The 24,898-nt window shown below is 45.2% G+C and overlaps 1 protein-coding gene across 1 annotated transcript in view; it reads right to left on the bottom strand.

The window, feature by feature from the left end:
* Positions 1-1,188: 1,188 nt before the first annotated feature.
* Positions 1,189-24,898, bottom strand: part of LOC126263525 (insulin-like peptide receptor) — a 54,739-nt gene continuing 31,029 nt past the window's right edge. The window contains exons 3-4 of the mRNA XM_049960619.1: positions 9,443-9,577; positions 1,189-1,347 (exon numbers count right to left, since the gene is read on the bottom strand). Coding sequence (XP_049816576.1) covers positions 1,189-1,347; positions 9,443-9,577 — 294 coding nt within the window. The remainder of the gene's footprint in view (positions 1,348-9,442; positions 9,578-24,898) is intronic.

Here is a 24,898-nt window from a genome sequence, read left to right as displayed (position 1 = left end):
GGTACAACTGCCCATGCAGCTTCAACACGATACCACAGTTCATCAAGAGTAGTGACTGGCCAGTTACTCGGCCACCACTGACCAGACGTTTTCAATTGGTGAGAGATCTGGAGAATGTGCTGGCCAGGGCAGCAGTCGAACATTTTCTGTATCCAGAAAGGCCCGTACAGGACCTGCCATATGCGGTCATGCATTATCCTGCTGATATGTAGGATTTTCCAGGGATTGAATGAAGGGTAGAGCCACGGGTCGTAAATGTAACGTCCACTGTTCAAAGTGCCGTCAGTGCGAACAAGAGGTGACCGAGACATGTAACCAACGGCACCCCGTACCATCACGCCGGGTGATACGCCAGTATGGCGATGACGAATAGACGCTTCCAATGTGCGTTCACCGCGATGTCGCCAAACACGGATGCGACCATCGTGATACTGTAAACAGAACCTGGATTCATCCGAAAAAATGACGCTTTGCCCTTCGTGGACCCAGGTTCGTCGTTGAGTACACCACCGCAGGCGCTCCTGTCTGTGATGAAGCGTCAAGGGTAACCGCAGCCACGGTCTCCGAGCTGATAGTCCATGCTGCTGCAAACGTCGTCGAACTGTTCGTGCAGATGGTTGTTGTCTTGCAAACGTGCCCATCTGTTGACTCAGGGATAGAGACGTGGCTGCACGATCCGTTACAGCCATGCGGTTACACGCCTGTCATCTCGACTGCTAGTGATACGAGGTCGTTGGGATGCAGCACGGCGTTCCGTATTACCCTCCTGAACCCACCGATTCCATATTCTGCTAATCGCGATAGGCTACAATCCGATCTTTATCAAAGTCGGAAACGTGATGGTACACATTTCTTCTCCTTACACGAGGCATCACAACAACGTTTCACCAGGCAACGCCGGTCAACTGCTGTTTGTGTATGAGAAATCGGTTGGAAACTTTGCTAATGTCAGCACGTTGTAGGTGTCGCCACCGGCGCCAACCTTGTGTGAATGGTCTGAAAAGCTAATCATTTGCATATCACAGCATCTTCTTCCTGTTGTTTGAATTTCGGGCGTCTGCAGTACGTCATCTTCACGGTGTAGCAATTTTAATGGCCAGTAGTGCATTATTAGAACGTGACCGATTAGTGGAAATGACCGAATGCAGAGGGCGAGTATTAATGCACTGACAGCCGCGGCTGCGGCCGTCAACCTCGGCGTGTGACGCTCGCTGCTTGCTGCCGCTGTTGGTACTCACTCTTCTGGCAGTGGTTGCTGTTCCAGCAGAGCGGCTCCCCGGCGGCGGAGCGTGGGCACTGCGGCGCCCGGGGACACAGCATCGGACACTCGTTCTTGGGCCGGTTCGCCTGCAACACACCAGCCAAAGCTGCACTAGTCCGTCCCACTCACTGTGCTGCGCACTCCAACATCCCTCCCTTTTACATCTGGTCACCACCTAAGCACTTACGTGTATTTCGTAACACTCATTTACACAATCTTATTGATAACCTAGGGCAGTAGTAGTTAAAATTTATTTTGTCCGTACTGTGGTGTGCTGAGTTCGTGACCATTAAGGACTGTTGCTCGAGAACGCCACCATCCACAATGACTAGAAAAAACAATTATTGTAAAAGCCTGACTGCTTACGGGCTAGCACGTCAGTCTTCAGACAGCAAAATATTTTAATTATAGTAATATACTCGTCAGCTACGGGGGTTCGAACTTAAATAGTGGCAACTATTTACTCACAACCGATACAAACGAGTTACATGTTTGCACCTGTTACTGTCCTTCAAAGTAGTCGCCAGCGTTGTGTAGACCCCGTTGCCAACGACGTGGAAGGCGTGGTATACCGTTAGCAGAGCCTGTTCTGTTGATGGTGCGAATGGTGCGGTCTAAAGTTATGGTGATTCTCGTGTACGACTGTGATGGTGTTATCCTAACGCATTACGTTCCTCCACGGCAAACCGTCAATGCTCCTCTTTGGAGCATCGCCTGCGACCAGCTTTGCGAAAGAAGCGGCGACACTTTCTGCGCAACCCACCCATCATTTTGTACGACAATGCGCGGGTGCATACAGCGCAAGCTGTGGCTGCTCTGTTCGGTCGATGGGACTGGGAAGTACTGTACCATCCACCATACTCCCCGGAATTAAGTCCTTGTGACTTTGATTTTATTCCGAAGATGAAGGAACCACTTCGTGGCATTCGCTTCAGAACTGTTCCAGAGATTCGACAGGCAGTAGACCGCTCCATACGCACCATCAACAGGTATACTATGCCTACCAAATCGCTGGCAACGGGTTCTACACAACGCTGGTGACTACTCTGAAGGACAGTAACAGGTACAAACATGTAACTCTTTTGTACTGGTTGTGCCGCGCGGGATTAGCTGAGCGGTCTTTGGCGCTGTAGTCGTGGACTGTGAGGCTGGTCCTGGCGGAGGTTCGAGTCCTCCCTCGGTAATGGGTGTGTGTGTTTGTCCATAGGATAATTTAGGTTCAGTAGTGTCTAAGCTTAGAGACTGATGACATTAGCAGTTAAGTCCCATAAGATTTCACACACATGTGAACATGAGTGTATTGGTTGTGAATAAATAGTTCCCACTATTTAAGTTCCAACCCTCGTACGAGGTGTGGCTAGAAAAAAACCGGACTAGTACTGGTGAAACAATAAAACGAATGCAATAAGGCTGAAAGTCGCGTGGCCTGTCACGTGACTCTCGCTCCGCCTACTGCTCTAGTTTCATCTGCCTCCTGCACTCAGTCTGCCCGTGGCGTCTGTTTTAAGTAGTTGACGTTTTGTCTGTGCGTCGGAAAATGTTGAGTGTACAGAAAGAACAGCGTGTTAACATCAAATTTTCTTTCAAACTAGGAAAATCTGCAAGTGAAACGTTTGTAATGTTACAACAAGTGTACGGCGATGATTGTTTATCGCGAACACAAGTGTTTGAGTGGTTTAAACGATTTAAAGATGGCCGCGAAGACACCAGTGATGACACTCGCACTGGCAGACCATTGTCAGCAAAAACTGATGCAAACATTGAAAAAAATCGGTAAACTTGTTCGACAAGATCGCCGTTTAACAATCAGAGCAGTGTCTGAGTTAACAGGAGTTGACAAGGAAAGTGTTAGGCAGATTCTTCATGAATGTTTCAACATGAACAAAGTGTGTTCAAAAATGGTTCCAAAGTGTCTCACAATTGAACAGAAGGAACGCCGAAGAATGATTTGTTCTGACATCCTGGAAAACATTGAAAGTGATCCCACCTTCTTACAAAATGTTATTACTTGCGATGAATCGTGGTTTTTTACTTACGATCCCGAAACTAAACGCCAATCGATGCATTGGAAAAAAGCACGGAAGTCAAAATCGAAATTCAAGGCAATGATGGTTGTTTTTTTTTTTGACATCAAAGGGATTGTGCACATTGATTGGGTACCAGAGGGACAAACAGTGAATCAGCATTACTACATTAGCGTCCTGGCTACCCTACGTGAGCGAGTACGGAGAAAACGGAACGATTTGTGGAGAAAAAAGTCATGGATCCTTCACCAAGACAATACCCCAGCTCACAGTGCGTTGTCAGTGAAGACGTTTTTTGGCAAAACACAACATTCCCATCTTAGATCATCCACCCTACTCACCTGATTTGGCCCCCTGTGACTTTTTTCTTTTCCCTAAAGTCAAGTCAGCTTTGAAAGGAACTAGATTTGAGACTGTTGAAGCAGTAAAAGAAAAAGCGACGGAAGTAATGTATGGACTTACCGAAAATGATCTGCAGCATTGCTATGAACAGTGGCAAATTCGTATGGAGCGGTGTAGAGACCGAGGAGGAGAGTACATTGAAGGAGATAACATGAAATTGTAAATAATTGTAAATAAATGTTTTTTCCAGCATCAGTCCGGTTTTTTTCTAGCCGCACCTCGTATATGCTATTTGCTTCTGCGCTGAACGAGAATGTTACAGTGTTTACCGGCACTTAATTACGTTCTCCCGGCATGAAGAACATGCTTAATGTGCGCGCATTTCATATATAAAATGAAAGCGTTACACACACTTACGTCTGTGGTAGTGGACAGTGTTTCGTCTTGTTTTGGTCCTTATGTCCTTTCAGACAAGGCGAAACGCTGAACGACGACCGTAAAGCGTATTTAACATAACGGGGTGATTCGCTGATGATGTTACAAACCTTCTGTGGTGTCACCGCCAGACACCACACTTGCTAGGTGGTAGCTTAAATCGGCCGCGGTCCATTAGTACAAGTCGGACCCGCGTGTCGCCACTGTCAGGATCGCAGACCGAGCGCCACCACAAGGCAGGTCTCGAGAGACGTACTAGCACTCGCCCCAGTTGTACGACGACGTTGCTAGCGACTACACTGACGAAGCCTTTCTCTCATTTGCCGAGAGACAGTTAGAATAGCCTTCAGCTAAGTTAATGGCTACGACCTAGCAAGGCGCCATTAACCATTTGTAACGTTGCATGTACCTCAAGATAGAGTCTCACTTGTATCATCCAGAATGCTGTATACCAAAGGACGATATAAAAGTTAAGTGTTCTAGTAGCTACGTTCTTTCCTTTATCACATTCATCACGTATCCTGTTCCAAACTTCGCGCCAGACGGCGTGAGTTGACGCGTGCCCTTTCGGCTACTTCACTGTGGACTGGCTGCCTTAACAGTCCACTACACCTTCAGGGACGATGGAGAAGGGTAAGTGTTGCAACTTCAGGAAAGGGACCCTGGTCTGAAAACGACCCAGTCGAGAAGCTGTAGCCGGCCGCTGTGGCCGAGCGGTTCTAGACGCTTCAGACCGCTACGGCCGCAGTTTCGAATCCTGCCTCGGGCATGGATGTGTGTCCTGTCCTTAGGTTAGTTACGTTTAAGTAGTTCTGTTCTAGGGGACTGATGACCTCAGATATTAAGTCCCATAGTGCTCAGAGCCATTGGAACCTTCTTTTTTCGAAAAGTTGTAAGCCAAAATTATTCTGATACCTCAAATTGTGGACTTATTCTTCTGAAACCTCTTTCCGTTCCATATTTTCGGAGCAGGTAGCATGGGCCAAAGATCAAAAAAGTCCAGGAAAAGTGGGCTCTGTAACGAATGCCTCAAGAGCAGTTGTACATCTTTGTTACTGCGTAGCACACGTCTCTTACTGAGCAACAGGTCATAGCTTTCAAGGTATTCATTGCAGAGCCCACGTTTACTAGACCAGTGTTCTTGTTTTGGTGCGTACTACCTCCTCTGAAAACATGGAAAGCACAGAGTTTAGAACAGGTCCAGAGGTATCAGAACGATTTTCGCTTATATAACTTTTAGACTCGTCTGCGGAGCAGGGTCCCTTACCTCATACTGACAAGGGGAGGCCGCCAATTGTGAAATTCAGATTCGATTCATACTGCGCATAATAAAAGCTCATGGCCAGAGGTGTAATGTGGCAAAGAACCAAGATGCACTTCTCAGCCCTTGTCGAGAAAATCGACAGTTAAAAGAAACCGTTGCGGTGAAATACTCTCTACGATTAATAATTTTCTACAGCGTCGTGGCGCAGCGGTAAGCGCTCGGGTTCGTAATGCGGTCGCCGGATCGAATCTCGCGCCATGCAACATTTTTTTATTAATAGTTTTTCGTAATTCAAATATATATAAACTATTAATGAATTGCTTATGCATGTTGGTGAAGGCGGATCGCTCTCCAATTGTACCGCCTCCATTTTTCCGTTTTTTTAACAGGGTGTACCAAAGCTCTCACGTCCGCACTGATTTTTGACGATGTTATAAGTTGCGCTAGGGGCCGCATCTACCTTCTTTCGAAGTTAGCAGGCAATTACGCTGTTATGCGGCGGCTCGTTTCGGCCCATTCAACATCTGTCCTTCAAGTGTAACGAGCGATTAACGGAGTTATATTTCATACCTGCCACAGTAAATTTGTGTTCGTGGGGTTTCTATTCTAATTCGAACGTTTGACTTAACGCTATACGTATTCGTTTCGGAATATCGTTTCTGCGTCTTCCGTTAACTATACGTGGTTAACATTATGAAGACAATTAATAACATTTGTGAAATACAACTTTGTTTGCGGAAAACATAATGATGTTCGAAGTCACCAGTTTTTCCACGACAAACGACTTTCAACAACTTATTATATGCATAATTGTTGCAACTGATTGCCGGGAATTTTATATATATATATATATATATATATATATATATATATATATGTGTGTGTGTGTGTGTGTGTGTGTGTGTGTGTGTGTGTGTGCACCCATTTGAATTACAAAAAACAAATACTAAAAAAAAAGGGTTGCATGGCGCGAGATTCGATCCGGCGACCTTCGCATTACGAACCCGAGCGCTTACCGCTGCGCCACGATGCTGTAGAAAATTATTAATCGTAGAGAGTATTTCACCGCAACGGTTTATTTTAACTGTCGATTTTCTCGACAACGGCTGAGAAGTGCATCTTGGTGCTTTGCCACATTACACCTCTGGCCATGAGCTTTTATTATGCGCAGTATGAATTGAATCTGAATTTCACAATTGGCGGCCTCCCCTTGTGAGACATTTACATGTGTCTGCTGTACACGCAACATATAACGTGCTGATAAATGTTCTTCAGTGCACAGGCGAACGGCATGTTACTCACGAATATATTACTCACTTAAAAAAGTTAAGTCATCGGAAGTTGGGCTTGATATCCAAAAGCTCTTAATGGCGTTACTCTTTTTCTTGTTTTTTATAAAAAGGTTTGTGGCTGCTGGTTGCTTCTTCCTTTAGTTTTAGAGCTATTTTACCCAGTAAACTGGTTCATGGCTCACTGCTGCATCCCCCATCCCTATTCCCTATCCATTTATTCACTGCTCAGATTCAACACTACATGAATAACTGAAATTAGAACCACCACGTATGAAATTTTGTGGGGACGGCGAACCTACGACTGCGTTTTATTGGCAGGAAGCACGTGCAACAAATCAGCTGCAGAGGCTGCCTACACTACACTTGCCAGATTATTCCTGCGGGATATGGGGTTCCTCACCAGGCAGGACTGACAGAGGGCATCGAAGAAGTGGCGCTCGTTTTGTATGCTATCGTGAAATGCAGCTGAGGGTGTCATGCGTATGATAAACGAGTTGGTGTGCGAACCATTAAAGCAATGACCGTCTGATCTTTTTGCGAAATTTCAGTTACCAACTTTCTGCTCCAAATGGCAGAATATTTCGTCGAAATGACCATATTGATAAAATAAGAAGCAGCACAACCCCCACGGAAACATTTTGGTATCATAGACAACGAAATAGTTGACCATTTAAAACAGAGTAGTATCACGGAAGGGATGCCTTGCTTCGTACGCCTGCCTCATAGAGACTTTGTAACTAACGAAAAGGGCATGCGATTAATGGATCCGATTCTGGGACACCTCTAGGATGACGAGAGGGCAATAATTTGGAAGGATCCAACCGTCCTATCCTAAAACAACAAATCATTCGGAGTAAAAACTCTCACCACGTCATACAACATCATTGATAAGACAGCGAACTGGGAATGGGTGTTAGCCTGCCCATCTTCAGAGAAAGAATATTTAACGACGGAAGCTCGTCCTTCAGAACTGGCAGATTTATACCACATCTACTGCTCGGTTGTTCCCGCTACGCCAGTTGCCAGGGCAAACTTCATAAGGCAGTGGTCAAACTGGGAATTCCTCTACCCACAAGCACCACGAATCTTGGACACAGAGAACAAGCTATGTACACATAACAAAGTATTTTCAAGACACAGGCATTCCTTCCTGAAGTACAATATGTGACGACACCAGAGTCACAGCAAACGCATTACTTATTTGACTTCACATTTGCACACCAGCAAATTTTTCCCTCTTCCGAATACGAAAATATTTTGTTGAGGCCAACCTATATTGGTAGGAATGATCATCAAAATAAAATAAGAGAAATCAGAGCTCGAACAGAAAGGTTTAGGTGTTCGTTTTTCCCGCGTGCTGTTCGGGAGTAGAATGATAGAGAGATAGTAAGTTTGTGGTTCGATGAACCCTCTGCCAAGCACTTAAATGTGAATTGCAGAGTAGTCATGTAGATGTAGATGTGAAGAAGAAACTACTTGCACTCACGTTTATATGTGGTGACTAATGCACAGTGCTAACCCTTAGATCTATTAGTTAAATTATCTGAAATGATGATCCCCACAACACTTGTGTTGTTGTTGTCTTCAGTCCTGAGACTGGTTTGATGCAGCTCTCCATGCTACTCTATCCTGTGCAAGCTTCTTCATCTCCCAGTACCTACTGCAACCTACATCCTTCTGAATCTCCTTAGTGTATTCATCTCTTGGTCTCCCTCTACGATTTTTACCGTCCACGCTGCCCTCCAATGCTAAATTTGTGATCCCTTGATGCCTCAGAACATGTCCTACCAACCGGTCCCTTCTTCTTCTCAAGTTGTGCCACAAACTTCTCTTCTCCCCAATTCTATTCAATACCTCCTCATTAGTTATGTGATCTACCCATCTAATCTTCAGCATTCGTCTGTAGCACCACATTTCGAAAGCTTCTATTCTCCTATTGTCCAAACTACTTATCGTCCATGTTTCACTTCCATACATGGCTACACTCCATACAAATACTTTCAGAAACGACTTCCTGACACTTAAATCTATACTCGATGTTAACAAATTTCTCTTCTTCAGAAATGCTTTCCTTCCCATTGCCAGTCTACATTTTATATCCTCTCTACTTCGACCATCATCAGTTATTTTGCTCCCCAAATAGCAAAACTCCTTTACTACTTTAAGTGTCTCATTTCCTAATCTAATTCCCTCAGCATCACCCGACTTAATTCGACTACATTCCATTATCCTCGTTTTGCTTTTGTTGATGTTCATCTTATATCCTCCTTTCAAGACACTGTCCATTCCGTTCAACTGCTCTTCCAAGTCCTTTGCTGTCTCTGACAGAATTACAATGTCATCGGCGAACCTCAACGTTTTTATTTCTTCTCCCTGGACTTTAATACCTACTCCGAATTTTTCTTTTGTTTCCTTTACTGCTTGCTCAATATACATATTGAATAACATCGGGGAGAGGCTACAACCCTGTCTCACTCCCTTCCCAAACACTGCTTCCCTTTCATGTCCCTCGACTCTTATAACTGCCATCTGGTTTCTGTACAAATTGTAAATAGCCTTTCGCTCCCTGTATTTTACCCCTGCGATATAAACACAGTACTGAAAATAAAGTATCTGAGGATGTGTCCGACAGATGGGAATGAAACGTAAGTGAGTAGGTTTATACATCAACCACGGACTTTTAGTCCGGCAGTTTTAACATAAGTTAACTAATACTATTGATCTTTCGTCACGTTTCGCAGTGTCAATCTTCCTTTTTTCAGCAGTCTGACGTTTTGTTGGAGATACTAGCGAATGTTGCACTATACTAGCAGGGTGTACTCACGCCGATGTAGTGGGCGTCCTTGCCGGCGGGCGCGATGCGGTTCCAGTCGATGGAGTCAGCGTAGCAGAGCAGCGGGTTCTTCTCCAGGCGCACGCCGCCGCGCAGGATGTCCGTCAGAGAGTGCAGGCCCAGCTCCTGCAACACACCGTCAGTATCTCCTCAAACAACACGTTGATATTCACATGTCGATGTCATATGTCGACATATCGTCAATGCCGATGCATTTTCCCGACATACACGACGTTTCATGTGGAATGCTTACAGATTGTAAAAATGTACGTATGTACGAGGGTCACTCTGAAACAAATGCACACTATTTTTTTTTAAAAAATCCATCTTTTATTCTACACGTTTGAAAGTTTTACAGTGTGTAGACACATCCTTTAGGAACAATATTTTTCATTTCTCCACATAATTTCCATCCCTCTCAACTGCCTTACGCCGTCTTGGAACGAGCGCCTGTATACCCGCACAGTAAAATTCTGGACCAACCTGTTGGAGCCACTGTTTGGCAGCGTGCACAAGGGAGTCGTCGTCTTCAAACCTTGTTCCACGAAGAGAGTCTTTCAGTTTCCCAAAGAGATGATAGTCACATGGAGCCAGGTCAGGACTGTAAGGCGCATGTTTCAGTGTTGTCCATCCGAGCAGTACGAGGCATGCCGCTCCGAGGACAATCCTCAATATTGCCGTGCCCGCTTTCGTCACGTAACCTGATACTCCTTTTTCAACCTCTTATGGATGTTTCCCACTGTCTCGTTTTCACAGCACAGGAGTTCTATGACAGCACGTTGCTTCTGACGAACGTCGAGTGTAGCAGCCATCTTGAAGACATGCTGTGACGGCGCCACTCACGGGAACAGGTTGAACTAAGTTTGAAAATAAGCGGGAAGAATGTATCTACAAACTGTAAAACATTCACACATTCAGAATGAAAACTGTATTTTTATAAAAATAGTGTGCATTTCTTTTGGAGTGACCCTAGTATGTTCATGTCGTCACAGACCCCTGGACCGATTTCAACACTTCGTACACATATTACCTACTGTCTGTAAAGAATCGCAGTGTCGGTAAAAAGCCACCTACCTATCAACGTGGTGGGAGCGAATACTCAGAGAGTACACATCCAGTATTTGAGAATGAAAGCACTTCGTGACTTACAACAAACTTTACGCATAATTTCAAACGTTTACCAAGCTTTTTCTCGCTGATAGCCCCCACAAAATGGTGAACGGAACTTCATCCCATTTTCGCTGTTAGTGCAGAATAACTATTGCCTCGTGCATTTCCTTTTAATTTGTCATTTCTTTGCAACTAATTGTCTTCGCGACACATATTGCAGACAGTATTCGGATACATCAACGAATGTAGCTACGAAATTACATCATTTTACGGAGTATATTCGGGAGATACGGAGTGACAAAGACCTAAGCTGCATGAAAATTGAACTTCAGTCAGGAATTCGCTACGGGTACAGATAAAATATGCGTACAAATACGTGCGAAATATACTGAATACAATTGAAATAAATGTGACAAGTGCGTACTAAATGGCTCTGAGTACTATGGGACTTAACATCTGAGGTCATCAGTCCCCTAGAACTTAGAACTACTTAAACCTAACTAACCTAAGGACATCACACACATCCATGCCCGAGGCAGGACTCGAACCTGCGACCGTAGCGGTCGCGCGGGTCCACACTGAAGCGCCTAGAACCGCTCGGCTACTTCGGCCGGCCAAGTGCGTACTCTAGCAAAGCAAGGAGAGAGTGGGGAGGAGGAGATTGACTTAGAGCGAATGAGGAGATGAGAGAACGATGAAGAGAAAATGAACTTAGAGGGGGGAAGGAGATGATTGGACACCCAGAGAGGGGGAGCAGCAGGTGGACAGAGGAGGAAAGTGAGTGGGGTGGGGGGGGGAGGGGCAGGAGGAGAGATGGACAGAGGGGAAAGTGCAAAGGGGGAGATGGACTATGTATGTATTAAACCGGGTACCTAGAAACAACGGAGAGGCTTCGTCCCGCCGAAGCCCTCAGTGGTTCACAACCCCTACAACAGGCCACAGCATAGCAGTCCACCCACCCCACCGCCGTCCCACACCGAACCCAGGGTTATTGTGCGGTTCGGCCTCCAGTGGAACGTTGAGCAGGTTGGCGAGAACAAGTTTAGAAAAGGTTTGAAATGATGTTTACAGTCTGTGCTGGAATCCGCCGAGAACTCTCATTATGAAAGACTGGAAGAATATTTTCTGTGCAATTCGCGCTCCATTTTAAGCCAAAACAAGTTCTTGATGCGCCGCGATGTTTGTGGCAGCATATCACCTGAAGCACCTTTGTTACAGTGATATAACTGTGCAGGTACATTCAGTGATACATGTAGATACTGTCGGAAAACAGTGCTCCGAATAGAGTCTGTAGTAAACTAGTAATTAATTGGAACGTCATGTCTGATGCTACAGTTTCATTGAATGAAGCCACGCGGAGTGGCCGCGTGGTTTGAGGCGCCATGTCACGGGCTGCGGGCCCATCCCGCCGGAGGTTCGAATCCTCCTTCGGGCATGGGTGTGTGTGTTGTTCTTAGCATAGGTTAAGTAGTGCGTAAGTCTAGGGACCGATGACCTAAGCAGTTTGGTCCCTTAGAATTTCACACATTTGAACATTTTTGATTGCATGAACAGGGAAAATGTTGCAAGCGATAAACTCTTTTCCTTTCGTAAGTTTGTAGGGGTTTTTCAAAAATGTTCAAATGTGTGTGAAATCTTATGGGACTTAACTGCTAAGGTCATCAGTCCCTAAGCTTACACACTACTTAACCTAAATTATTCTGAGGACAAACACACACACCCATGCCCGAGGGAGGACTCGAACCTCCGCCGGGACCAGCCGCACAGTCCATGACTGCAGCGCCTTTAGACCGCTCGGATAATCCCGCGCGGCTGAAGGGCTGTCAGCGTGTAAAAGTTTCGTAAGGCTTTGAATTTATAAGAGTGTTGGAAGTCGCTAAGTGTTCTCATTCTCAAATACTGGATGTATGAAATCCGTCCGGGTACTTGCGCGATGTCAGTTACCTCGCTTTAAGTCAAAGAGTTTTAAACTGTAATCTGTTAAACATCTAACGTAAGATTATACTTCTTAGTGAGTAGATAATGACTAACCTTTTAAATTTTTTAATTCGGTCAATAATTACGCGAAATATTGAAAATAAAATTTTTGATGCCCTTGCAAGCCGTTAGAAAGGCAATCTGCAACTAGGATTTCTTTCCGGAATAGTCGCTTAATAATCTTACAGCTAGATTTGTGGTGTCACCGCCAGACACCACACTTGCTAGGTGGTAGCCTTTAAATCGGCCGCGGTCCGTTAGTATACGTCGCACCAGCGTGTCGCCACTATCAGTGATTGCAGACCGAGCGCCGCCATACGGCAGGTCTAGTCTAGAGAGACTTCCTAGCACTCGCCCCAGTTGTACAGCCGACTTTGCTAGCGATGGTTCACTGACAAAATACGCTCTCATTTGCCGAGACGATAGTTTAGCATAGCCTTCAGCTACGTCATTTGCTACGACCTAGCAAGGCGCCATTATCAGTGACTATTGATATTGATTCATGTACCGTCAAGACCGACGTTCTTCATTAACGGATTAAAGTTAAGTATTCCACCAGCTACGTCCGTTTTTCTAAATTCTAATTTCCTTGCCCGTTTCCAGACCTCACACCAGCCTGCGTGAGGTAAAACGCGTGCCTTTCGGCCTCCTCTAGTAAGACGGTGTTGGATCTCCTGCCAACCAAAACAAGATTACTCCTGGAAATCCTACATATAACAAAAGAGTGCATTGTCAAAGCAGCGACCCACACCACCACTCACGCGCTACACCCTAAAAAATGGTTCAATTGGCTCTGAGCACTATGGGACTTAACATCTGTGGTCATCAGTCCCCTAGAACTTAGAACTACTTAAACCTAACTAACCTAAGGACATCACACACATCCATTACCGAGGCAGGATTCGGACCTGCGACCGTAGCGATCACGCGGTTCCAGACTGAAGCGCCTAGAATTACACGGCCACACCGGCCGGCCCCTACACCCTCAGTCGCTTGTTCGCTTCTTGCGTTGTGCTAGACCTTTAGGGTCCCATTTGGAAACGACGCATGGTGCATATACAGGGTGTGCTCGGATAATAGAGTTTAAGGACACAAAGAAACACAAGAGAGGAAAGGAAATACAGTACTAAACTAAGGCAGATGTTAAAAGTAACCACCATTCCCCTCTTGGTACGTTTGCGCCCTGTCAGCAAGTTGCGAAAGGCGGATCGAAGCTTGACTGCTCAAATGGCTGCAATCTCATCTGAAATGTTCTGCTGCAGTTCTAGACGACTGTGAGGGATGTTGCGATACCAGACGTGAGGGCTCCTCACACATAGTAACCCCACACTGACCGATCACGTGACCTGGGCGGTCAGCTAGGCCCGCGACGAGACTGACCTCTGCTGACAACTCTCTCAGGCGTGAAGATGGCGTAAATGTGCTCCAATGTTCGGCCAGCTGTATGGGCAGTTGCTCCATCTTGTTAGAAGTAACTGTAACTCTTTTCCTCCTCCGTTAACGCTACCACAAATGGTTTCAAACTGTTGGCAATCGTTCGGGCCACTTTTATTTGCCCCATCCTTAGTATCAGTGAGCTTACTGTCCATGTGCAGAATGGGACAGGCGCGCGATCTATTGAGTTTGACCGAGGACAGATTGTGATGTCCTAGAGGCTCGGCACGAGCATTTCGGAAACAGCACGACTCAGCACGACTTCAGACTTTAAAGCTGGGCAGCCGGCCGCGGTGGCCGAGCGGCTCTAGGCGCTTCAGTCCTGACCGAGCGACTGCTACGGTCGCAGGTTCGAATCCTACCTCCGGCATGGATGTGTGTGATCTCCTTAGGTTAGTTAGGTTTAAGTAGTTCTAACAAGGGAACCTCCCCATCGCACCCCCCTCAGATTTAGTTATAAGTTGGCACAGGGATAGGCCATGAAAAACTGAACACAGATCAATCGAGAAAACAGGAAGAAGTTGTATGGAACTATGAAAAAAAATAAGCAAAATATACAAACTGAGTAGTCCGTGTGCAAGATATGTCACATTAAGGTACCTGTTCACTGAGGAGCACCGTGGTCCCGTGGTTGCCGTGAGCAGCTACGGATCGGAAGGTCCCGGGTTCAATCCTCCCTCGAGTGAAAAGTTTTAATTTTTTATTTTCAGACAATTATCAAAGTTCATGCACTCAGACATGATCAACTTTGCTCTCCAAAATTCCAGGACATGTTCAGATTTGCTTGGACACATGCAGGATTTGACGGTCTACACACCGAAAAACTTGAAAACGTTAAAAACGTTTGTTTTGACAGAGCACAGGGAAAACTGTGCGACTGTGAAACTGTTGCATTCATTTGTTGCCGTTTATGCGACAAACTCAATGTTTTCATCACTTTTTTGGCAGTGATTATCACATCCACAAGAAAACCTAAATCGGGCAAGGTAGAAGAATCTTTTTACCCATTCGCCAAGTGTGCAAGTTATGTGGGTCGACAACATATTCCTGTAATGTGACGCACATGCCGTCACCAGTGTCGTATAGAATATTTCAGACGTGTTTTCCTGTGGAGGAATCGGTTGACCTATGAATTTGCGATCAATTGTTTTCGGTTCCTATTGCAGAGGCACGTCCTTTCGTCTACTAATCGCACGGTTTTGTGGTGCGATCGCAAAACACAGACACTAAACTTATTACAGTGAACAGAGACGTCAATGAATGAACGGTCAGATCGTAACTTTGCGAAAATAAAGTAAGTAAAATTTTTGCTCGAGGGAGGACTTGATCCAAGGACCTCTCGTTTCGTAGTTGCTCACTCTAACCACGGGACCACGGCGCTTCTCGTGTTATATAGTCAAAGATGTTGGATATGTTACACTTGGACTACTCAGTTTGTATATTTTGTTTATTTTTTCAAAGTTCCACACAACTTCTTCCTGTTTTCTCGATTGATCTGTGTTCAGTTTTTCAAGGCCTATCCACTGTGTCAATTTATAACTAAATCTGAGGGGGGTGCGATGGGGAGGTTCCCTTGTAAGTTCTACGGGACTGATGACCTCAGAAGTTAAGTACCATAGTGCTCAGAGCCATTTGAACCATCTGAACTATGTTTTTGTGTCGAACAGTTATTTTGTCATCCTGTTGACAAGTAGTCTACTATTCTAGAGGACAAACAGTTTTATATAACACAAGGACCCTGTAGTGACTATATATTTAGTACGACACTGTTAACCTAAAAACACAAATAATTCAATCAACCTACATACATAATGTTAAATTAAAGAAGTTAGTAAGTCGTCATTCCCAGTCGTAGACTGAAGAAAGGTAAATCGAAACATTTGTAGATTTACAGAACGCTCTGTCTAATTCTAAAGGTACGAGGGGCATTTGAAAAGTCTGTGCAAAGTCCGAGAGATTGGCACCACCGGCGCATATCGAGGTCATGTTTAGTTAGTAGCATCTTTGGAAAGAACGTACACCAAGTTTCAGCCATATTGGTCTATTTCTTTGTGTTTGGCATTCGCGTGAATCAAGGAAGTCGAGTGACTGTCAAAAAATGGACGAAAAAGAATTTCGTGTGGTGATTAAACATTACTTTATGAAAGGCAAAACGCCTCAGGAGACTAAAGAAAAGCTTGATAAACATTACGGCGACTCTGCACCATCCATTAGAACAGTTTATAAGTGGTTTCAAAATTTTGGGAGTGGCCGCATGGGCACAAGTGATGCTGAACGTTCTGGACGCCCTGTGGAGGTTACGACTCCATAGATCATTGATGAAATCCCTGATATGCTGATGGATGACAGAAGAGTTAAGGTACGTGAGACTGCTAGTGCTGTGGACATCTCGAATGAACGGGTACACAATATTTTCCATACACATTTGGACATGAGAAAGCTATCCAAGACGGGTTCCACGACTGCTCACGTTTGACAAAAAATGGAATCGTGTGAAATGTTGCAAGGATGGTCTGCAGCTGTTCAGGAAGGATCCGTTACTGTGGACGAAACATGGATACATTACTATACTCCTGAGACCAAAGAACAACCTAAACAATGGGTTAGCAAGGGAGAATCTGCACCGAAGAAGGCGAAGACCGTTCCTTCGGCCGGAAAGGTTATGGCGACTGTCTTTCGGGATTCGCAAGGGATAATCCTCATCAGCCCGCATCTGGTGGTCGTGCGGTAGCGTTCTCGCTTCCCACGCCCGGGTTCCCGGGTTCGATTCCCGGCGGGGTCAGGGATTTTCTCTGCCTCGTGATGGCTGGGTGTTGTGTGCTGTCCTTAGGTTAGTTAGGTTTAAGTAGTTCTAAGTCCTAGGGGACTGATGACCATAGCTGTTAAGTCCCATAGTGCTCAGAGCCATTTGAACCATTAATCCTCATCGACTATCTGGAAAAGGGTAAAACTATTACAGGTGCATATTAGTCATCGTTATTGGACCGTTTTAAAACCGAGCTGCAAGAAAAACGCCGGTGATTGGACCGCAAAATAGTCCTTTTCCATCACGACAATGCACCAGCAGTTGTGGTCGCAAAATTAATGGAAATAGGATTCTAACGCGTTTCACATCCCCCCTATTCTCCAGACTTGGCTCCCTCGGACTACTATTTGTTCCTCAATTTGAAGAAATCGCTGGCGGGACAAAGATTTTATTCAAACGAGGAGGTGATTGCAGCAACTAACAGCTATTTTGCAGACTTGGACAATTCCTATTATTCGGAAGGGATCAACAAATGAGAACAGCGCTGGACGAAGTGTATAAGTCTAAAAGGAGGCTATATCGAAAAATAAAAAAGGTTTACCCCAAACACGTAAGTGGTTTTTATTTTTGCACGAGCTTTTCAAACGCCCCTCGTATAAGTGACATTTTGTTTTCCCGATGTATCACTACATCGATATCGAAATGGGAATATCGAATGCTCATATTTTTATTTTATATTATTTTCGCAATATTCGGTTAATATTTGAAATTGTAGTAGAACATAATTTTACCAATCTTTCTGTTTGACAGTTTGAAGCAAATATCGGTGGCACAAACAGTAAGTCCGACTGCACTGGGTGCTGGCGGTGTGAATGGAATAACAAGATTTCCGATGTGAAGAAACAACACAACAGACGCATTAAAAAACCATTTTTAACGCAACTGGTGTGCTATTTCTTCACATCGGCATTCTTCAAAAATAGTTGCTGATATTGATGAACACAAATCTAAATGATAAGATTGGTCTTTGCGGTGGGTGGAGACGTGTGAGGGGAAATGCGGACGTGATCAGTGCTACCATGAGAAACTGCAACGTTTAGCTTCACCACGCAGTTCTCACACTACGTTACTAGGTCGCTGGCGTTTGCAGAAATGAAAAAACATTGCAGTCGACATCAACTGGTTCAAATGGCTCTGAGCACTATGGAACTTAACATCTGTGGTCATCAGTCCCCTAGAACTTAGAACTACTTAAACCTAACTAACCTAAGGACATCACACACATCCATGCCCGAGGCAGGATTCGAACCTGCGACCGCAGCAGTCGCGCGGTTCCGGACTGAGCGCCTAGAACCGCGAGACCACCGCGGCCGGCTCGACCTCAATTGTTCTGGAAAAATCCGATATGTGATTAAACCGAACGACCGACCCATCGGCCACCTTTTATTGCGCACTTACGTGCAGGTACCATTGTTAGCAAAGCGGTTATCGCAAAGTGTGGACATGCATCGTTTTCCTTTCAGTTCTTGCTATAAAGAGGATACGACCAGTGTTACACTATCATATTTCTTTCACAAAGAAATATGATCAAATATTCATCCAATTTCTTTGATAAATAGCTTTGACGAGGCGCTAAAAAGGGGTGTTATACTGTCGTCATATTTTTCGTCAAATTTCAAGATGGCCGCGCAGTTGTTGGTACCACAATTGCATTGCGTGTGTATTTGGGAGAAAAGCGGAGGAAAAAAAGGAACCATACTTGGATGAAGGCATAGACATAACGTCGAGATAATGAAAGCATTCATCAAAATTTGATACGAGAGCTGCAAATGGAGAACGTCTACTCTTAGGGTATATAAATTAGTTACGAATGGATGAAAGTTTATTTCAGTATTTGCCCATTGTGAAGCGATTTATAAAGCACTGCATGGGAAATATGTAAAGGTAAATAAATGTTTAGTACACTATACTGGCAATAAGAACTATTTTTACTTTTGAACAGTTTAATTAATGGGATTAGTGTTCCAATAACTACAAAATTAATAAAAAGAACGAAACAGATGAAGCGCTTTTTAACTTGTGGCTTCCACAATTCAAAAATAGACAAAATAGAATGGAAAGCTGAGAAATGTTTTTTTTTTTTATTTTACAGTGTGACCATATCCTCTATTCCGGCTTGCTGAAAAGCTCACTGGATGTTTCGAGATGTAGAGGTGGTTAGCTATAGCTGCTGTGATCGCGGATATTTGTCACCTGCAGCATATTCCAACTGCCCATTAACACACAATTAATAGCATGTGCTGTGCTCCTTGCTCAACCCCCCCCCCCCTTTCCACCCTAGTCGAAGCAAGTTTGAATCGAAGGAACACACCAACTTTGAAGCCGTGTTTACAAACACACTTCAGAGACGTCAAATGGCTGTAGCGACGCCAGCTCTCCAAGGGGTTACATTTCACACTGCAGTGAACAGAAGACGAACGTCTTATGATCAAATCTAGGGTGAGGCCCTAGATTTGATCATATTTGTTTGACGACAGGCGAGATTTAATAAAGTTCTCTATTACACCATCAAATTTCTGTGGTATAAATATTTCACATATCAACTTTGCCTATGCAATATGACTGTTCAAATGGTTCAAATGGCTCTGAGCACTTTAGGGACTTAACATCTGAGGTCATCAGTCCCCTAGAACTTAGAACTACTTAAACCTAACTAACCTAGGGACATCACACACATCCATGCCCAAGGCAGGATTCGAACCTGCGACCGTAGCGGTCGCGCGGTACCAGACTGAAGTGCCTAGAACCCCTCGGCCACTCCGACCGGTTATGACAGTGTAAAAAAAAGGGCCTATACAGGCCGCTAGGTTGTTGATGTACAGAATATCTAATAATAAATCAATAGCCGGCCGCTATGGCCGAGGGGTTCTAGGCGCTTCAGCCCGGAACCGCGCGTCTACTACGGTCGCAGGTTCGAATCCTGCCTCGGGCATGGATGTGTGTGATGTTCTTAGGTTAGTTAGGTTCATGTAGTTCTAAGTTCTAGGGGATTGATGACCTCAGTTGTTAAGTCCGATAGTGCTCAGAGCCAATAAATCAATACTATAATATACAGCTCTAAAACTGGCACTATATTTACAATGTGCGGCCGATATTTTTAGGCCGGTACATTAGTATTTTTCGTCGATATATCGATACCATTTTCGATATGTACAGAGTTGGTAATGATATTTTTTTTGTAAATATCGACATATCGGCCTCTCGCTGTATCTAAAATATCAACAGTCTTAGTTTGTGTCACCTATAACCAAGAGGCAGCCGGCAGCCGATGTGGCAACACTGTAGCGGCCCAAGTGATAGTCAACTGTCAAATAATTTTAATCCGATTACATCTGCCGTTCCCCTATATCTGTATAACGGAGTAGAGTCGACTTCATGCTTCCCGCAGTTTATTGGCGCGCGCCCTGTGCATTCCGCGCACGTGACAGGCTGACCACACTGCTCGCGGGGAAGTCCCCGCTGGTGCGACTTGGGGGAACCCAGCTGTTCTCAAGGCCGCCGTTCGCCTTTGCCGACTGCGTACTCACAAAGGTGGCCGTGCCGACTCGCCATCACCGATTTCGTCCAAATTTACGGTATAGCTAGAGCTTGGCCAGAAATGAATGTGACTGAAGTTCAGACAGCCAACCGCTCAGAAAAAAATGGCTTTTTGATGCGGGTGGCGCGAGTCATGATCCACCTACGTTACATAGGTTCCACAAAGCGGTTTAAGCACCGAAGAAAAGTACACACAGAACGGTAAGGCACGAGTTGTGGGATCGAGTCGACACTCAGAAACATTTTTATTTTTGTTTCTTTACAATTCATATACAGGGTGATTCTTTTCTACCGTGTACAAACTCCAGGGATTGGTCTATGACGAAATACGGACCAAAAAAGTCTAACGAACTTAGGTCAGTAAATGCATGGTACCCATGTCCATTTATTCAATCACACTTTCTTACAGAGACTGCGGTCTAATACGCGCTCTAGCACGCATCTACAGTTACGGTACGCTTAGTTTCTTCCTAGAGGGTGGTACTTTCTTCATACGTCACGCCCTAACGCCCCCTCCTGCCATAGTCATTGGTAATGTTGCGTCCGATTCACGTCTCTTGCTGACTCACCTTGTAGTGGATGTGATACAGCGTTGTACACAGTGGTTCCGTATTCGAATCGAGAGCTTGCCTACATGGTGTTTGGGTGGGGGGGGGGTGTTTGGGGGAGGAGACCAGACAGCGCGGTCATCCGTCTCATCGGATTAGGGAAGGATGGCGAAGGAAGTCGGCCGTGGCCTTTCGACGGAAACATCCCAGCATTTGCCTGGAGCGAGTTAGGGAAATCACGGAAAACCTAAATCAGGATGGTCGGTCATGGGATTGAATCGTCCTCCCGAATGCGAGTCCAGTGTGCTAGCCAATGCGCCACCTCGCACGGTAGACATGGTGTTTACATACGGAAAGGCAAATGGCAACGGGCGACGGGCAGCAAGTTTGTATCAGGAGACCTATCCCCCGCGGAACAGCCACAGCATTCAGTGTTTGCAACAGTGTTTCGCCGTTTGTCTGAGACAGGGTCGTTTCAGGAAGCAGGAAATGATGAAGGGCGTACCAGAAATGTTCGGACACCAGAACTGGAGGAAAATGTGGTTAACACTGTGGAAGTCGACCTCGAGTGTCAGTACCAGGCAGTTGGCTGGCCACTGCAGGGTAGAGATGGGCAAAACTGTTCTTTTCAGAGATCGGATCAGAACTGTTCACTCCCTGAAATGAACTAGGTCTTTTTCATGACTCACCACTCATTCACAATAGAAAATAAATGGAAGGCACATTGCCATTTAAACTTGGTTTATTCCAGTACTATACCTGTATTTTGATCTTATTTGATCCTATTTTGAAGTAACACAGATAATGAGTAAGAATTTTGTATTGTTTATTGAAATTTCCACGATATGACAAAGTTTTTGATTATCGATTTATTTTGCACTATCGTGGTGTTTTGTGTGATCGGAAAATGTTGCAACTTGAAATTTACATTAACAATGTATTTGGCTATAATGTATTAAAATTTCATTAACCTCGTACAAATACATCCCAAGCCATATATTTTTAAAGTGAACGTTTCCTTCCGAAGACGCCCAAAATCGCAAAATCCGTACTACAATTAGAAAAAAAATATAAATTTGACTGTAAGACCAAAGTGCTGCATATAGCCTTACGCAGAATAAAACAAGGAAAATATTGGTGTATCACATTTTGCGATATGTTTATTGGTTCGCTCGTAATTAAAGTGTAAATTCGAGTGTCCATAATAAAAAATCCTATAGTAAGAGGAGTCGTCAGGAACCTCATCTGATCAGTTTAAACAAATAAAAATAAAATAAAAACAAATGATGTATACATAACATAATTAGTAATATACATATCGGTATTAGTACGAAAAACAATATCCAGTATAGACGAACTCCGATGCAGAGGCGCTGAGTCAAGCTGGTCGAGCCGCGAGCTGTATTGCTGCGCGAGCTAAGACCGCAGAGACCAGAGTGACACCTGAGTTGCTTTGCTCAACGCTCTGGCTAGAGTCGAGAACGGTGGGGTGAGCGTTGAGCGGGCGAGTTCCGAGGGTGGGGGGAGTGGTGAACGGCCACCAGTCACCCGCTCCGAGACAAATCGTCCGTTCTCTCGATCAGGTTGTTGCAAGTAGTTCTTATGTTCTCCGCTAGGAGGCTCTCTGTCCTGTTGCTCGCATCAACTGCCCAGAGGGCAGGACGTGCGACTGAAACGATCGCCGACGGAGTGCGATACTAAGTTAAGATGCGCCAGACACTGCACGCGGCAGAGGAAGCACAGAGACGGCACGGCGTATGTGAAACACAAAATCCAATGGGGCATTGCACAATGCAGGCAGCCAAGGCAGAAGCAGGGCAGAGGCCGGCCCTGGCTGTGTTGTGTGGCGTGCAGTGTGCTCTGACCAGCAGAGGCCCCGCTGACCTGCTCCGACTATCTCTCTCTCTCTCTCTCTCTCTCTCTCTGCTGTGTGAAACGTTTGGAGCTACCATTCTTTTTTTCTGAATCATTGATTGTTCACTCCTTTGAAAGATTCAACTCTATCAATCAGTTCAGGAGCGGATCCCCCATCTCTACTGCAGGGTAAGCCAGACGATCGTTGGAACATTGTCCATCACAATTGTTACTACCCTTATCACAGCATGTGCAGGGCTTACTACCAACAGTCTTCCCACATCGCGAGTAATTTTGTCACTGATTCCTTCACCAGGCAACCACGATTCCGGGATCTGTGTCATCCTTCATATTCACGGATGAGGCCACCTTTACGCCGAATGGTATCTTGAACTTTCATAACAGTCATTTGTGGGATAGCATGTAGAACCCCCATGGTATGGCAACAGCGAATCATCAGCATCGGTGCAGCCGGAATGTGTGGGCCGGGATAATCGGCGGCCGAATTTTGGGACCAGTCTTCCTTCCACGTTGCCTACCAGGCCGGAAGTATCGGCGTTTCTCGAGGGTGGCGTTCCCTCCTGTGTTGGAAGAAGTGCCATTCGTGATTCGAATGATTATGTGGCTGCTACATGTTGGTGCTCCAGCCCATTTCGCCGTTAACGTCCGGATGCATCTCAATCCTGTCTTCCAGTCAATGCCAATCTTCCCCAGTCGATGGATCGGACAACGTGGTCCACTTGCATGGCCTGCTCGTTCACCGAATCTCAACCCGTGCGATTTCTGGTTATGGGGCCATGGAGCCATTCCAGATTTGGAGACAATGGACCAGCGTATTCACGCTGCCTTTGACACTGTTCCGATGCAGCCTGACCGATGCGTTGAGACAAACGGAAACCATTTTCAACACGTACTGTAACTGTGACTGCATGGTACAGCGCGTATTAGGCCTCTTCTCTGCAACAATGAATGTATGACTTTTCTGGAGACTAGAAATCTACTCTGTAGGAATCAGAATGGGTTTCGAAAAAGACGACCGTGTGAAACCCAGCTTGCGCTATTCGTCCACGAGACTCAGAGGGCCATAGACACGGGTTCGCAGGTAGATGCCGTGTTTCTTGACTTCCGCTAGGCGTTCGATACAGTTCCACACAGTCGTTTAATGAACAACGTAAGAGCATATGGACTATCAGACCAATTGTGTGATCAGATTGTAAGACTTCCTAGATAACAGAACGCAGCATGTCATGCTCAATGGAGAGAAGTCTTCCGAAGTAAGAGTGATTTCAGGTGTGCCGCAGGGGAGTGTCGTAGGACCGTTGCTATTCACAATATACATAAATGGCCTTGTGGATAACATCGGAATTCACTGAGGCTTTTTGCGGATGATGCTGTGGTATATCGAGAGGTTGTAACAACAGAAAACTGTACTGAAATGCAGGAGGATCTGCAATGAATTGACGCATGGTGCAGGGAATGGCAATTAAATCTCAATGTAGACAAGTGTAATGTGCTGCGAATACATAAAAAGAAAGATCATTTATCATTTAGCTACAATATAGCAGGTCAGCAACTGGAAGCACTTAATTCCATAAATTATTTGGGAGTAGGCATTAGGAGTGATTTAAAATGGAATGATCATATAAAGTTGATCGTCCGTAAAGCAGATGCCATACTGAGATTCATTGGATGAATCCTAAGCAAATGCAATCCGAAAACAAAGGAAGTACGTTACAGTAGACTTATTCGCCCACTGCTTGAATATTGTTCACCGTACCAGATAGGGTTGATTGAAGAGATAGAGAAGATCCAACGGACAACAGCGCGGTTCGTTACAGGATCATTTAGTAATCGCGAAAGCGTTACGGAGATGACAGATAAACTCCAGTGGAAGACTCTGCAAGAGAGACGCTCCGTAGCTCGGTACGGGCTTTTGTTGAAGTTTCGAGAACATACCTTCACCGAGGAGTCAAGCGGTATATTGCTCCTCCCTACGTATATCTCGCGAAGAGACCATGAGGATAAAATCAGAGAGATTAGAGCCCACACAGAGGCATACCGACAATCTTTCTTTCCACGAACAATACGAAACTGGAATAGAAGAGAAAACCGATAGAGGAACTCAAAGTACCCTCCGCGACACACCGTCAGGTGGCTTGCGGAGTATGGATGTAGATGTAC

This window comes from Schistocerca nitens, chromosome 6 (assembly GCF_023898315.1).
Source record: "Schistocerca nitens isolate TAMUIC-IGC-003100 chromosome 6, iqSchNite1.1, whole genome shotgun sequence".
NCBI classification, from domain to species: domain Eukaryota; kingdom Metazoa; phylum Arthropoda; class Insecta; order Orthoptera; family Acrididae; genus Schistocerca; species Schistocerca nitens.
Note: the sequence above shows the minus strand (reverse complement) of the source record. Positions and strands in the feature narration are given on the sequence as shown.